General features: G+C 43.7%; 1 protein-coding gene across 3 annotated transcripts in view; it reads left to right on the top strand.

Annotated features, from left to right (window-relative positions):
- ADAMTS2 (ADAM metallopeptidase with thrombospondin type 1 motif 2) overlaps positions 1 to 12,592 on the top strand; it is a 240,732-nt gene that overhangs the window by 219,159 nt on the left and 8,981 nt on the right. For 2 of the 3 annotated variants that reach the window (XM_053956225.1, XM_053956224.1), the window contains 9 exons: positions 2,461 to 2,594; positions 3,398 to 3,521; positions 4,121 to 4,201; positions 5,685 to 5,848; positions 7,022 to 7,181; positions 8,369 to 8,501; positions 10,786 to 10,993; positions 11,351 to 11,480; positions 12,498 to 12,587. In XM_053956225.1, the coding sequence (XP_053812200.1) occupies positions 2,461 to 2,594; positions 3,398 to 3,521; positions 4,121 to 4,201; positions 5,685 to 5,848; positions 7,022 to 7,181; positions 8,369 to 8,501; positions 10,786 to 10,993; positions 11,351 to 11,480; positions 12,498 to 12,587 (1,224 nt within the window). The remainder of the gene's footprint in view (positions 1 to 2,460; positions 2,595 to 3,397; positions 3,522 to 4,120; positions 4,202 to 5,684; positions 5,849 to 7,021; positions 7,182 to 8,368; positions 8,502 to 10,785; positions 10,994 to 11,350; positions 11,481 to 12,497; positions 12,588 to 12,592) is intronic. The other variant, XM_053956226.1, reaches the window with a different exon arrangement.

The following is a 12,592-nucleotide window of genomic DNA, read 5'->3' as shown; positions in this document are numbered from 1 at the left end:
CCTTACTTGAAGGACAAATTCTTGAGGGCAGGGTTGGCCTGGCAAGGGGCAGGTTCTGAGCACCTGCCCCATCCTCAGCCCAGCTGCCATCACTGGGAGGGGAAGGGTCACTTTGGGTGAATCATTTTGCATTCCACTGAGAGGATACTCTGCCAGAAATTAATAGCAAATTCCTTATAATTAATGTGCCTGACTTTCTTCCCAAACAGTTCTCAGAGTTCCCTCATTCTTTTCATGCCATCTTGGTCAGTCTGTCAGTCTGGGATTTTCAAAGGCACAGACACAGCCTCACAGCTTAATTTCATGAAATAGCTTTGCTGGCACAGGGTGAAGGGATGAAGGCTGTGGCCTGCAGGACCTTTGCTTATGCATTAGCCTTTGGAGCAGTCTGTTGCAAAGACCAGTGAAACAAATCAGAATTTTTTCAATTAAATTCAATGGCTTCTGGGTCAGAAACCAGCTCATTGATGTCTGAGTGCTGATCCCTGGGCACTGCTGGTTTCCAATATAACTATGGTATAACTGCAGACACCTTGAGAGTTACATTTACCTGTGCAGGGTTATTAGAGGGAACAGCTTTTGTGTGAAAATAAGGCCAGAGACAAGCTTATGCTTGAACTCCAATCTATTCAAAACTCCCTTTTGTAAGGATAAGGCATATCAGTGACATACTTGTGAGGATAATGCAGTTGTGGCTCAGAAGTGACATAAATCCATACACTTCACAGGCAGCTCAGCTGGATGTGTCTGACACATTGTACAGGGCATAAGAGCAGACAGGAGTGCCTCATGCTGTGGGCAGAGAAAAGCCACTGAGCTGGGGCACACCTCAGTGTGTCCTTGAGCTGTTGTGCCATGGCTGTCTCCTGTTCCAGGCCCTCTGAGCCCCCATGTCCTCACCCTGCTGTGCTCACAGGCTCCTGCACTGTGCATCTGCCAGGGCAGCAGGGAGTGACTCTGCCCATGAGCTCCCAGCCCCAGTTAAATGAGAAGGACTTAGAGAGCAGGGACTGGACAGGCACACCATCACATCCATGCTCCTGCCCCTCTACTGTGTCCAGGGTCTAATTTAACAGCACTTACACATTTACTGTTCCATGGAGCAGTGGGAGCAGAACCATCTCTAAAATAAAGCCCTTGTGCAGAGTTGTTGGCACCCAGTCAGATCTGCTGATATTTTCATTTAATCATGTGCAGTGAATGTGTGGTATGTGTGGGGTGGGGGTGGCTGCATACCCAGGGGTGCTGTGTACACATCTATCCTGTGCACAGCTTAATGTTTCTAATGTATGCATTCTGTCTGTCATTATTGTGATCTTAATAGTCTCCTATTAAGAATTTGCACCAAAAAACGTACCTGTTTTAATAGACTAGACCCTGGATTTTCAGCATGGCTTCTCTGCATGGTTTGGGAGCAGTAGCAAAGGTCTCTGATGTACCAATACCCAGTGGCCTTGAGGACATCAACAGCAATAACAAGGATTTTATAAAAAGAGGGCAGAGGCCGTGGAACTGTACAGGGGAAGAACGCAAAGGGCCTGTGAAGATCTATTTCAGTTGAACTGCTATAATGGAAAGGTCGTTATTGTTTTAAATGGTGGGAAAAGCATTCCAACTTTTAATCGTGTTAAAATAGCAGAATCTCTATTTGTTTCATCTAGCAGAAAGGCCATCTGCACTTCAGTGCCAAGGAAAGCATAGTGAATCCTATTATGGGGCTGAGGACAGCAAGAGAAATGGATAAAATGAAATACACTAGTGGAATGCAACTTTATTCAACCACTGACTAGTCATTTTCAGCTTTATTTTTTGTTCTTAGCTCTTTGGAGCAGATTAGAGAAAATACCACTTGTCTGGCTGTTTGTGCATGTGTTAGCAGTAAAAAAAAAAAAAAAAGGTTTTTGTCTGAATCTTTTTGACATCTCATCTTGTTTCATGGTTTAAATTATCATAAATACAAGTACAACCATGAGGGAAAATTAACTTTGTGGTTAGGATGAAATGCTATGGCCCAGCTGTCTCTGAAGAAATTTTGGATGCCAGGTTTACTCAGTGTCAAACAGCTGGTTTTAATAGGAAAATTAATTTGGCTTTTTTTCAATTTAAGTGCAGTGCAGGAGAAAACAGCATCTCTCACAGGTAGTCATACAGCTGAGGAGAGCCCTGCCAGATTGCATCATCTGCAAAGGATTAAATAGATCCCCCCTCAATGTCAATGATCTGTTATTTTTAAGCCTGTCTCCTAATGGTGACACATGGATGCTTTATGATTTAGCATTTTCCAAGAGATCACAGAATCTTTCAAAGGGGATAAGCATCAATGATTTATGGGCACCACGTTGGGCTCTGTGATGTGTGCAAGGAAGAAGGGAGAGCCAACATTACTGAAAGAGCTGCTCACAATGTCAGCAACTTAACTGAGAGCTGAACATGCACAATTTGGGTCGTTTTGTTTTTCAGCCAAGGAGAGGTGCCACCTGTACTGTGAATCCAAGGAGACAGGGGATGTGGTGTACATGAAAAGGATGGTGCACGACGGGACCCGCTGCTCCTACAAGGATGCTTACAGCATCTGCGTGAGGGGGGACTGCCTCGTGAGTGTCTGGGGGCTTCTGCAGAGCTCAGTATTGTGAAAACAATTCAAACTGTACCTTGAGTGTTTCTCTCTGAGCATGACTAAGTATAATAACACTTTGGGCAATAAGGAGATTTCATTAGGATTATTGTCACAATATTATGTGTGATATTCACAGTTGCCATGCGAGTCGATTCCAAAAGCACCTACCTACACAAGTAATATTTCATGCAGTATTTTAAGATGAACTATTACAATTAGCTTTCAAGGAAAGCTCTCCCTGCTGAGGTTTAGTGGGGGTGGAATGTACAATGAAAAGGAACTCACAGCAGCTTTCAAGGAAAGTGGTGTTAGGATATGGCTGATGTGCTTTCTCTCGGTATTTGATCATGCTATTTTTAAAAAATCAATGACAGTTCCTCTAAGTTGGGATCTGCTGCAGGTCATCTTTCAAAGGAATTAGTATCTGACTAGCAAAACACTGGTGGAGGTGCTTATCCCCATATAGATGCCTAGATTCTCCTGGAATTTAAGTATCAGTCTTAAGATAAGCTGAGGCTTAAGAGCTTTTCCTTAACCATGCTGCTTTCCTTCAGTAAGAGAACCACTGTAAAGCATAATATGAAAATATAATCAGCCAGTTGACAGCTATTATAGGAACTGGAAGTATTAAAATCTGTTTAGGTGTTGATCTTCCAGGAGAATACTACAAGGTGTGGTGCTTTGCTGAAGCAGAATCTGGGAGTTGATATGTAAAGTGAAGGCTCATTTGAATTGAAAAGTGGATAAATAAGAATGACTGTTTCTCTCTTTTGTGCACAGAAAGTTGGGTGTGACAGGGTCATAGGTTCCACAAAGCAGGAAGATAAGTGTGGTGTCTGTGGAGGAGATAATTCCCACTGCAAAGTGGTGAAAAGAACATTTTCAAGAGTACCAAAAAAGCAAGGTCAGTACATCCAGTGTGGTTTGTCCTGTGGAATTCAGGGTATTTTTTCTTGGCCTCTTATGTTTCATGGAAAGTACCAGGACAATTACAAATCATTTGCAGCATCATTAATTCCAATAAACAATCTGGACTTACCTCCAGATGTGTTTATAATTTGAAAATAAGACTTCTGTCCAGCGAGCAGTTAAAGCTGCTGATCCCAAGGCCTGTGCACGCATGGCAGAGGGCTTCCCTGATCCTTGTGCTGCTGATGTCAGCCAGCTGCTCTGTCACTCCAGTGCTGCAATAATGTGTCATCAGCAGGCACTGTCAGGCAGGAGGTTGTGGGTCTCTGTGGCTGCATATGGCACTCAAGCCCATTTTAGTCTGAAGCCAAGTCTGTTGGTGATACTTCAGGCATCTTTCTTCTGACCCAAAGCTCTTTGTCCCTGTTATGTTCCATCACCTGGCACAGAAATGGGAATGGGAATAATGCTGGATTCACTTCATCTTGTTTAATACAACCTGCTTTCAGAAATAAGATTTATTTAAAAACCTAAAATCCCGCCCTCTTTGTGGTATATTAATCCATAACTATCTTTTCAAATACCTCAATACAGGGTACGTTAAGATGTTTGAAATTCCTGCTGGTGCAAGACATTTACTTATACAGGAAACAGATGCCACCACTCATCATCTCGGTAAGTAGCAAGTAGGAACATTTTCAGTCAGAATATCTTTTCTGGTATTTATTTTTGTCTCTGAAGGCTGACAATGTGTTTATACATTTGTTTACCCATTACCCACCCACACCATGTACTTTCTCTAAGTATGTTAGATTAGGAACCTTGTTTGATTTCCCTGTGCTGTATTCCAGGGTGTCCCAGCCAGATCTCTGTGTTGGTATGTGCATGTGTGAAAGCTGCTGGAAGAGGCACTGAGTTACTTCATGGAGTGCAGTGCATTATCTTTGGGGGTGGGAAGTAGATGATCTTCAAAGTCCTTTTCAACCCAAACCATTCTATGGTCTTTGTGTGCATCTTTTGTACTTCCCACCCTCACCCCAGCTATATCCTGATCTGCTCCAGATTCTGCCCCACTGCTAACAGTACTGACACAAGGCTGCCAAATCAATCCAGCAGCTTAGGAGGTAATGGAAATCCACTCCTCCCCAGGCCCTGTAATCAATGGGAAGCAGTGACTAGTAGGCTGCTATTAATTGGAAGTAGATTCACAGCGAATGGTCTGCCAATCACAGTGTGAGTCGTCCCAGCTTCTCCCCAGTGAATGCTTCCCTTCCTGCCCAGGGCAGCCTGGCCCTGTGGATCAGGGAGCAGTCCTTGTTCAAAGTTCTGTCGGGGTGGGGTGGGTGCTGTGCACATGGACAGCTGGCTCACTGTCTTGGCCACTGCTGAGGGAGCAGGATGCTCAAGTAGCTGCCAGAGAGAGAGTGGAGTTAAAACCTGGTGTTACATAACAAATAGTCCCTGCCTCTTCTAACGAGGAGGGCAAATGTTCCATCTCAGGTGAAAACCTGTCCTCATACAAAGGTGGCTGAAGTCTCTCCAGGTGAAGGATGGAGCACTGAAGAGCTGAAGAGAGGAACCAGGCTCTGTGTGCAGTGGCAGGTGTCTGCAGAGCAGCAGGAGCTTAACAGGGCTGTGCTGGTGTCAGGACTGGATCTGAGCAGGAGAATTAATGCTGTTTCTAGTGTCCCTCTCTCACTGTGGGGACCTGCTGGGGGTTAGCTCAGTAGCCTTTCTCTGATGGAGGAGTAACAGCCCCCTGAGCCGCCTTACAAAATATGAAAGAGCTGAATAGCTCTGGGACCCCCACTGGCTCTCAAATTGGCTTGGATTTGGCCAGTGGATTCAGAAGTTGTTATATGGGAGCAGGCAGCGGGGCCCCTGTGGTGCAACTGCATTGGCCTCATTTCTCTGGCAAGGCAGGCTATGAAAAAGGAAAAAAAAAAGGACAACTGATGTTCCTGGAGCTGAGCAGAAAAGCATTGACAGTTCAGTGAAACACCTGAAAAAGTCTTTCCAAACCTGTGAGGGAACAGAGGAAAAGGCACATTGGCCTTTTCAGCTTCGTCCACTGACGATGAGCAGTGGTTGATGAGCAGACCAAAACAGGAGATGAGAAACAAACCTCGTATATTCACTTCTCTTGTGTTGTTCCCAGCTATTAAAAATCGTGAAACGGGGAAATTCATTCTAAGTGAGGACAACTATGTGCCAGACTCCAAAGTATTTATTGACATGGGTGTGGAGTGGGAATATCGGAATGACGACGACAGAGAAACGGTGCAGACCATGGGGCCGCTGCGTCACGGGATAGTTATCCTGGTAAGTCAAATGGAAACCACCTTCCACAGAGCCACAATGGGCTAGCATATCATTCAGATTCCTCTTGTGAGTTACAAGAACACATCTGCTTCAATGCTTCAATTATAAGACAATAGAAGATGTGATTTAATTCCTTTCTCCCAATTCACTGCTCTGCATGAGGGCTGTTATAATTCAGGGTTATGTGTTGAGCAACCAGCTGTCCTGATTATTTCCTGTGGATGGCATAGCAATCAGCCACTGAGTAAAGACTGCAGCTTACTTATCCTATCTGACACGTGAGCACCAATCAAAAAAAGGTCAGAGTGGTTCATATCAGCTAGATCTAATAGTTCCTTCTCCCATCCATGTTTTGAAAATGTATCCTGCAAAGGCAATGAAATAGGAACGCACAGGATTCCTCTGATCCTGGCTCCCTTTTTCAGGGCAAAACCAGTTCCACAGTTCCCAAAACCACCCAAATATATTCTTTTTTTCATTGCAACCTAGCAAACCGTAGACTTCAATTCAGGGGTAAGTTGATTTAGAATCCCTCTGAAAACAATTGTAATGTGTTGATCTACACCAGCTGAACTTCAAAGAAAGAATAAATACTATGTTTCCAAAGGACAAATATTTTGCACTTTGTTCAAATTAAGTTCTGTTTTCTTGCATTTGTCTTAGTGCAGTGTGATAACAAAACCTCTTTCTAAATAGTTTATATTTCTGTCAAGATTAAGTAAAGAGCTTTGCAGAATTCCAGGATTATCATAAGAATAATTGTGTTTTATCAGAAATATAAGCAATTTTCTTTGCCAGTTTCATTTACTTCTGCAGTTGAATTTGCTTTGTCTTTTAGTGGAACTATCCGTTATCATTTCAGTACAAAATTTCCTTCCTTTGTGATGGGATATGGAAAAAATTTAGTATCATGATGTCAGTCCAATGCTGGCAAGGAAAATAAGTCTAAATCAACAACAGTCTTTCTTAATATGCAGTTTAGAAACTCTTTGTCATAAGGATGGAGATATTTTTTCATCAGGGAAAAAAAAGTGTTGAGTGCAGCTAAAAGGTTGAAATCCCTCTGGGGATGTTTTTTATATGTGAGCCATGATCACTATTTCACATCATCTCACAGAGCTTCTGCTATCAGTCTTTCATATTTTTTTTCATTACATATCCTTTGCTTATTAGGTGATTCCTCATGGTGGTGCCAAGATATCTTTGACTTACAAGTACATGATCCATGAAGATTCCTTGAATGTAGATAACAATAATGTTTTGGAAGAGGACTCATTGTCATATGAATGGGCTTTGAAGAAATGGTCCCAGTGTTCAAAACCTTGTGGAGGAGGTAAAAACAAAACCTCAGATCATGCAAAATTCATTCATTGCCACAAGACATTAGGGGGATGGGAGTATGGGAGGAGTTTTATTAAGTAATAGATAAATGAATAGTGAATGGGGTTAAAATCTGACTTAAATGTTTTGGGGACACATCTGGGCTGATTAATTTCTGAATTATGGTTATGAAATGGAAAAATTGGACAAATGTGCAAGATTTGGATGAGAGTCTCCAAGCTGTGAAGGTGCCGAACCTCAAGGTGCCATGGGGCAGCCCTTTGTAAATCCACATCCAGTGGTGTGGCTTTTGCAATGTCAGACTCCTTTTTGGGGGCAGATGTGAATGCTGATGCTGTTCCCCAGGCTGATGGTCGGGTTGCAGCACTGTATTGTGGGTAGGTTTGCAGAATGTTTTTGAGATGCTGGATGTGGCTGTTATTTTCATTTAATATTACTTCAGTGTTATTTTCATTTTCATGGTGAGGCTGCACCTTCAGTGCTGTGTCCAGGTCAGGCCCCTCAGTTTGGGAAGGATGTTGAGACCCTTGAGCCCATCCAGAGAAGGGCAATGGGGCTGGTGAAGGGCTTGGAACACAAACCCTGTGAGGAACGGCTGAGGGAGCTGGGGGTGCTCAGCCTGGAGAAAAGGAGACTCAGGGGTGACCTTATCACTCTCTACAACTCCCTGAAAGGTGGCTGTGCTCAGGTGGGGTTGTTCTCTTTCTCCAGGCAGCACTGACAGAACCAGAGGACACAGTTTCAAGCTGCAGCAAGGGAAATATAGGCTGGATATTAGGAAAAAGTTTTTTATGGAAAGAGTGATAAAGTTATGGAATGGTCTGCCCGGGGAGGTGGTGGAGTCACCATGCCTGGATATGTTTAAAAAAAGACTGGATGTGGCACTGGGTGCCATGGTTTAGTTGAGGTGTTAGGGCTGGGTTGGACTCAATGATCTTAAAGGTCTCTTCCAACCCAGTGATTCTGTGATTAAAGGAGTGAAAAATATAGGGGGTGAGCAATTTTGGGTGTTAAATTTGCATTGCAAATCTTTATTCAGTGCAGCTTACCCCTACTTTGGTAGCATGTTGACCTGCAATTCCTACTGCAACCCTTGACAGAATTTGTGCAGTTCCTCTGAAACTCGAGGCCTGTGTGAGATGTGCCAGCTCTCAGAGTAAGAGCAGTGTCTCTCCCCAGGCTACCAGTTCACCAAGTACGGCTGCCGCAGGAAGACGGACCACAAGATGGTTCATCGGAGCTACTGCGAGCTGATCCAGAAGCCCAAACCCATCCGCAGGGTGTGCAACCTCCAGGAGTGCTCCCAGCCCATGTAAGCATCCCTGCCCCCCAGCACTGCTCCCTGGAGGTGCAGGGGGCATCACACCCAGCCAGCATTGTCCCCTCAAGGAAGGTGGCTTTAGCTTCACCTTCATGGCCATTACAGAGCCCCAGGACTGTGAGGATCTCATGCCCTGTTCTGCTCATAGAAATATTCGTTATGGTTCCTTATGAAATAAGTTGTATTAGAAAAGAAGTGCTGTCCTAATCCAGACTTCTGTGTTCAGGCCATCTTGAGGTGATACAAAATAGACATAAATTCAATTTATACCAGCGGATTTTGCACAGTGTGAGTTAACCATGTCAGAGCAAATGTACAGAGTGCTGCAGAAGACAACCAATGTCAATGTCCAGTCTTTCAAATCCAAATCTTCATAAATTTGTAAATTTAAAATAAGCAGCATATTTCTGTACATTTAAACATAGAGAAAATATTTGACCTGTTAGATTTCTCTGGCTGTCCTTGTACAGCATGAACTGCCTGTCGTACCTTCATTTCTGCTCTACATAGTCAAGTGTTATAAATATTTTAATTCACATTTTACAGGTGATTTTTTTGACTGGCAGCAGGTTATTCCTGCCACATGTAGGACTAATATATTCTTTGTGCTACTACTGCAACAAGAAAGGAATATGTTGATCCCAGCTTTTATCTCTGGGGACCGAGTGTAGGTTCCAGGAATCACAGCAAATAAATAGAACATACCACACAATATTTCCTAACTTCCTTTCAAAAAAAAAAAAAAAAAAAAAAAAAAGATTTGAAAAGGAGAAAAGGCAAGAAACCGTGCCCCATAAACTCTGCATGGGTCAGGGTTGAACATTTATTTATTGGAAAACTGAAGTAATGACCTAACTGTACCTCAGGCTCTCTGGAAAGGACTGTATCCTCCTTTCAGCTGCAAATATAATTGGGCCCAGGTACCACAAAGGCTCAATAGGATCCTAAATTGTACTTGGATCCCTGAAGTTTCAGTTAGCTCTGTTTCCATAGAATGTCATCCAAGCATTTTGCTCTTGTACATAGGAGAGGCAATTATTAAGGAGTTTTACAAAGCTCTGGGACACCCCCTACACTAATATGCTGCTTCTTCACTTTTGGGAAAAACTCATCTTTGTCTCAGAAGTCACCTCAGTATTCATGGCTTCACAGCTTTTGTATTTCTTCACAGCTGTGTAATTTCTGTAGGTTACAAAGAGAAAGTTGGGAGAAATTGTTACTTTCTGATTAACTGGAATGTGTAGTGCAGTGCCTTGTACTATTTTTTTACCATTTCCAAACCTGGGATTTTATGAGTACTTTAGGACAGTTCCTTCAAGCTCAGGGTGTTTCTCCAGGCTATGTATATTTTTGGTTAAGTTTATCCCATGAATATTGTTTACATGGAACAATATTTCCATCTTGCAGATCTCTGCACACTGTAAATATTTATAGACTGCTGTATGTCTTCAGTTAATTATAGCCAAGCTTCCAGTAGTCTAGGTAAACTTCCTTTGGTGCTGTCTGTCCCTGTTGCTCTTCTCTAAGTCCTTTACAATTTGTACCTGTAATTAATGAGTCAGTTTAGGTGATCAGTGAGGGTTTCAACTACACCACATTACAAACCATAGATTTCATTTCTCAGTGGCCAAGCTGATTTAGAAATTATGAACTCAAACTCTCTGGTTTTCAGTGGAGTGTTGCCTTCCCCCAAACCAATTAATTATGATGTTGAGGACCCAGATCTGCCCAAGCTCAGCACTCACAGCACTGGGTTTGCCAGTGCTTCAGCAGATTGAGTCTAACATGGCCAGGGATGTGATCCATGGAATGCCCAGATGTGGGCCAGGCAGGAGCTGCATTTCTAGCCGAGATGTTTTGGCTTCACTCATATGGGAACCAGCTGGTTCATATTGCATTATGAGACAAGGCACATCTCATGTGCCCAGACCTGGGAAGCTCAGCAGCACCCTTGGGTGGCTGCTTTTGACATAAAAGTGGCCACATTTTTATGTGCAGTCTTGAAAAGAGCAGCTTAAAATCAAAGCAAATACAGCAAAGTAAGAATAATGCTTATCTTGGAGATAATGAGAAAGAGTAATATTGAAGGTCTGGGTCTTATTAATGACATTTCAGGACAGTCAAATAACTCTCACCGTAACTGCTTATGTTTTTTTCATATCTTCTTCTTTTCTTCATATTAGAACTAGTATTAACATCATGTCAAACCTGTGTTTAAGAATTACAGATCAACAGTTTGAATTTTACTCTGCTCACTCTCTTTTCACCAACCCAGATGGGTTACAGGGGAATGGGAGCCTTGCAGCAAATCCTGTGGGAAGACAGGGTATCAGGTCCGGTCTGTGCGCTGCATCCAGCCCCTGCACGACAACACAAATCGCTCTGTCCACACCAAGTACTGCAACAACGACCGCCCAGAGGGCAGGAGGCCCTGCAACAGGGAGCTGTGCCCAGCACAGTGGAGAATAGGATCCTGGTCACAGGTCAGTCTCTTTCTGGAGGTCTCAAACAACTCATTTCTGTCTGGGCGGAACGAGCATGACAAGTAATGCCACCCCTGTATTTGTGAATAAATGGCTCTGTGAATAGATGGCTCGCAGGTACAGTTGTTTGTTTACTGCTCAGACCATAGCTTGTTCTTGGAGTATTTCACAATTACTGGTGTACCTCAAGAATCAGTGAGTGGCTCTCCTTCGTGCTTCGTTACTGTAGGTACTGCAGTGCCTCGAATAATGAACCATGTAATCTCAAATCAAAGGGCAGTTTAAAATTGAAAAGCTAATTTCTGATCTGTTGTTTCCAGAGGGTGGCTGGGGTGTAACTGCTGCCTGTCCTTTCAGTGCTCTGTCAGCTGTGGCAATGGCACCCAGGATCGCCCGGTCCTGTGCCGCACCAGGGACAATGCCATCGGCCTGTGCAAGGAGAATAAACCAGAGACTGTCAGGATTTGCAGACTACCTCCGTGTCCCAGTAAGGGCTTCTCTTCAATAGCTTCTGTTACTTGTTGAAAAAAAGAATGATTTTATTTTTCGCAATGCCTTCATTGAATTGATACTTGTGTGCTACACCTGCCCGGGTGGGGACACTTCTCCATAGTCCCTGTTTTGAGTAGAATTCCAAATGTGGAGCTGCTGTGTGGCCAATGGGCTTCCTGGGCACTCTTCTCCTGCTGGGGAGCACTGCTTGGCCCAGGACAGCCTGAGAGCCAGGGGCAGACCTCAGCATGGCCAGATGTGGCCAGCAGCCAACAGCTGCCCTGGGAGAGGAGCAGTGCCTGAGCCCAGCCCTGTACCCCTGAGACCTGTGGGGCTTGGCAAGGACCAGCTTTTGGGGCTGCTGGGCTGTGGCTAACCAAGGATGCCTCTTTGCTTTCCCCACCTCCACCAACAGTTCCAGGCTTTTTTTCATTCCAACAAACACAAGTTATCTGCAGGGGTTATCTAACTCAGTTTATAGAAGCTGTAATTAATTTGTTCTTGCTTAATCCAGGGCAATAAGGCCTTTATCCTTGTTAGCTTTTCAGCTGTTTGCAAATGATACTTGTGAGATAATTTCACATATTCCTATTATTAAGTCATTCATATTTTTCTTTTTTTCCTGATGTATTTCTCAGGGTAGCTTTTGATTTCTAATTAATCAGAAGCAAGCTGTCAATTACAGTCTCCAATACAAAGATTTTAATGAGGCACTGTAACTAAACTAGACTGCATGTCTCTGGGGATGTGTGACACTGCCATGAGAAGTGCTGCTGGAGAACTGGCCCTTGGGCTGTCTTCAGTGTTGGCTGTGAAGTGCTGGGCACGAGCTGTAGCAACCTCCCCAAACAGCACCTTTTTCCCAAAATCACACAGCTTGGTTGTAATCCTTCTGTGGGCCCCTTCACAACTGGAGACCACTCACTCTCTGAGCTTGTCCCCTTCTGACAGGACAATTTAGTGCTGCCTAACATATCTTGTGTTCTCCATCTTTTTTTTTCCTCTATTCAAGGAAACGTTTCTGATCCTTCAAAGAAAACCTACATGATACAATGGCTGTCAAGACCTGATCCAGACTACCCCATCCAGAAAATATCTTCAAGTAAA

This window comes from Vidua chalybeata, chromosome 15, assembly GCF_026979565.1.
Source record: "Vidua chalybeata isolate OUT-0048 chromosome 15, bVidCha1 merged haplotype, whole genome shotgun sequence".
NCBI classification, from domain to species: Eukaryota; Metazoa; Chordata; class Aves; order Passeriformes; family Viduidae; genus Vidua; species Vidua chalybeata.
Note: the sequence above shows the minus strand (reverse complement) of the source record. Positions and strands in the feature narration are given on the sequence as shown.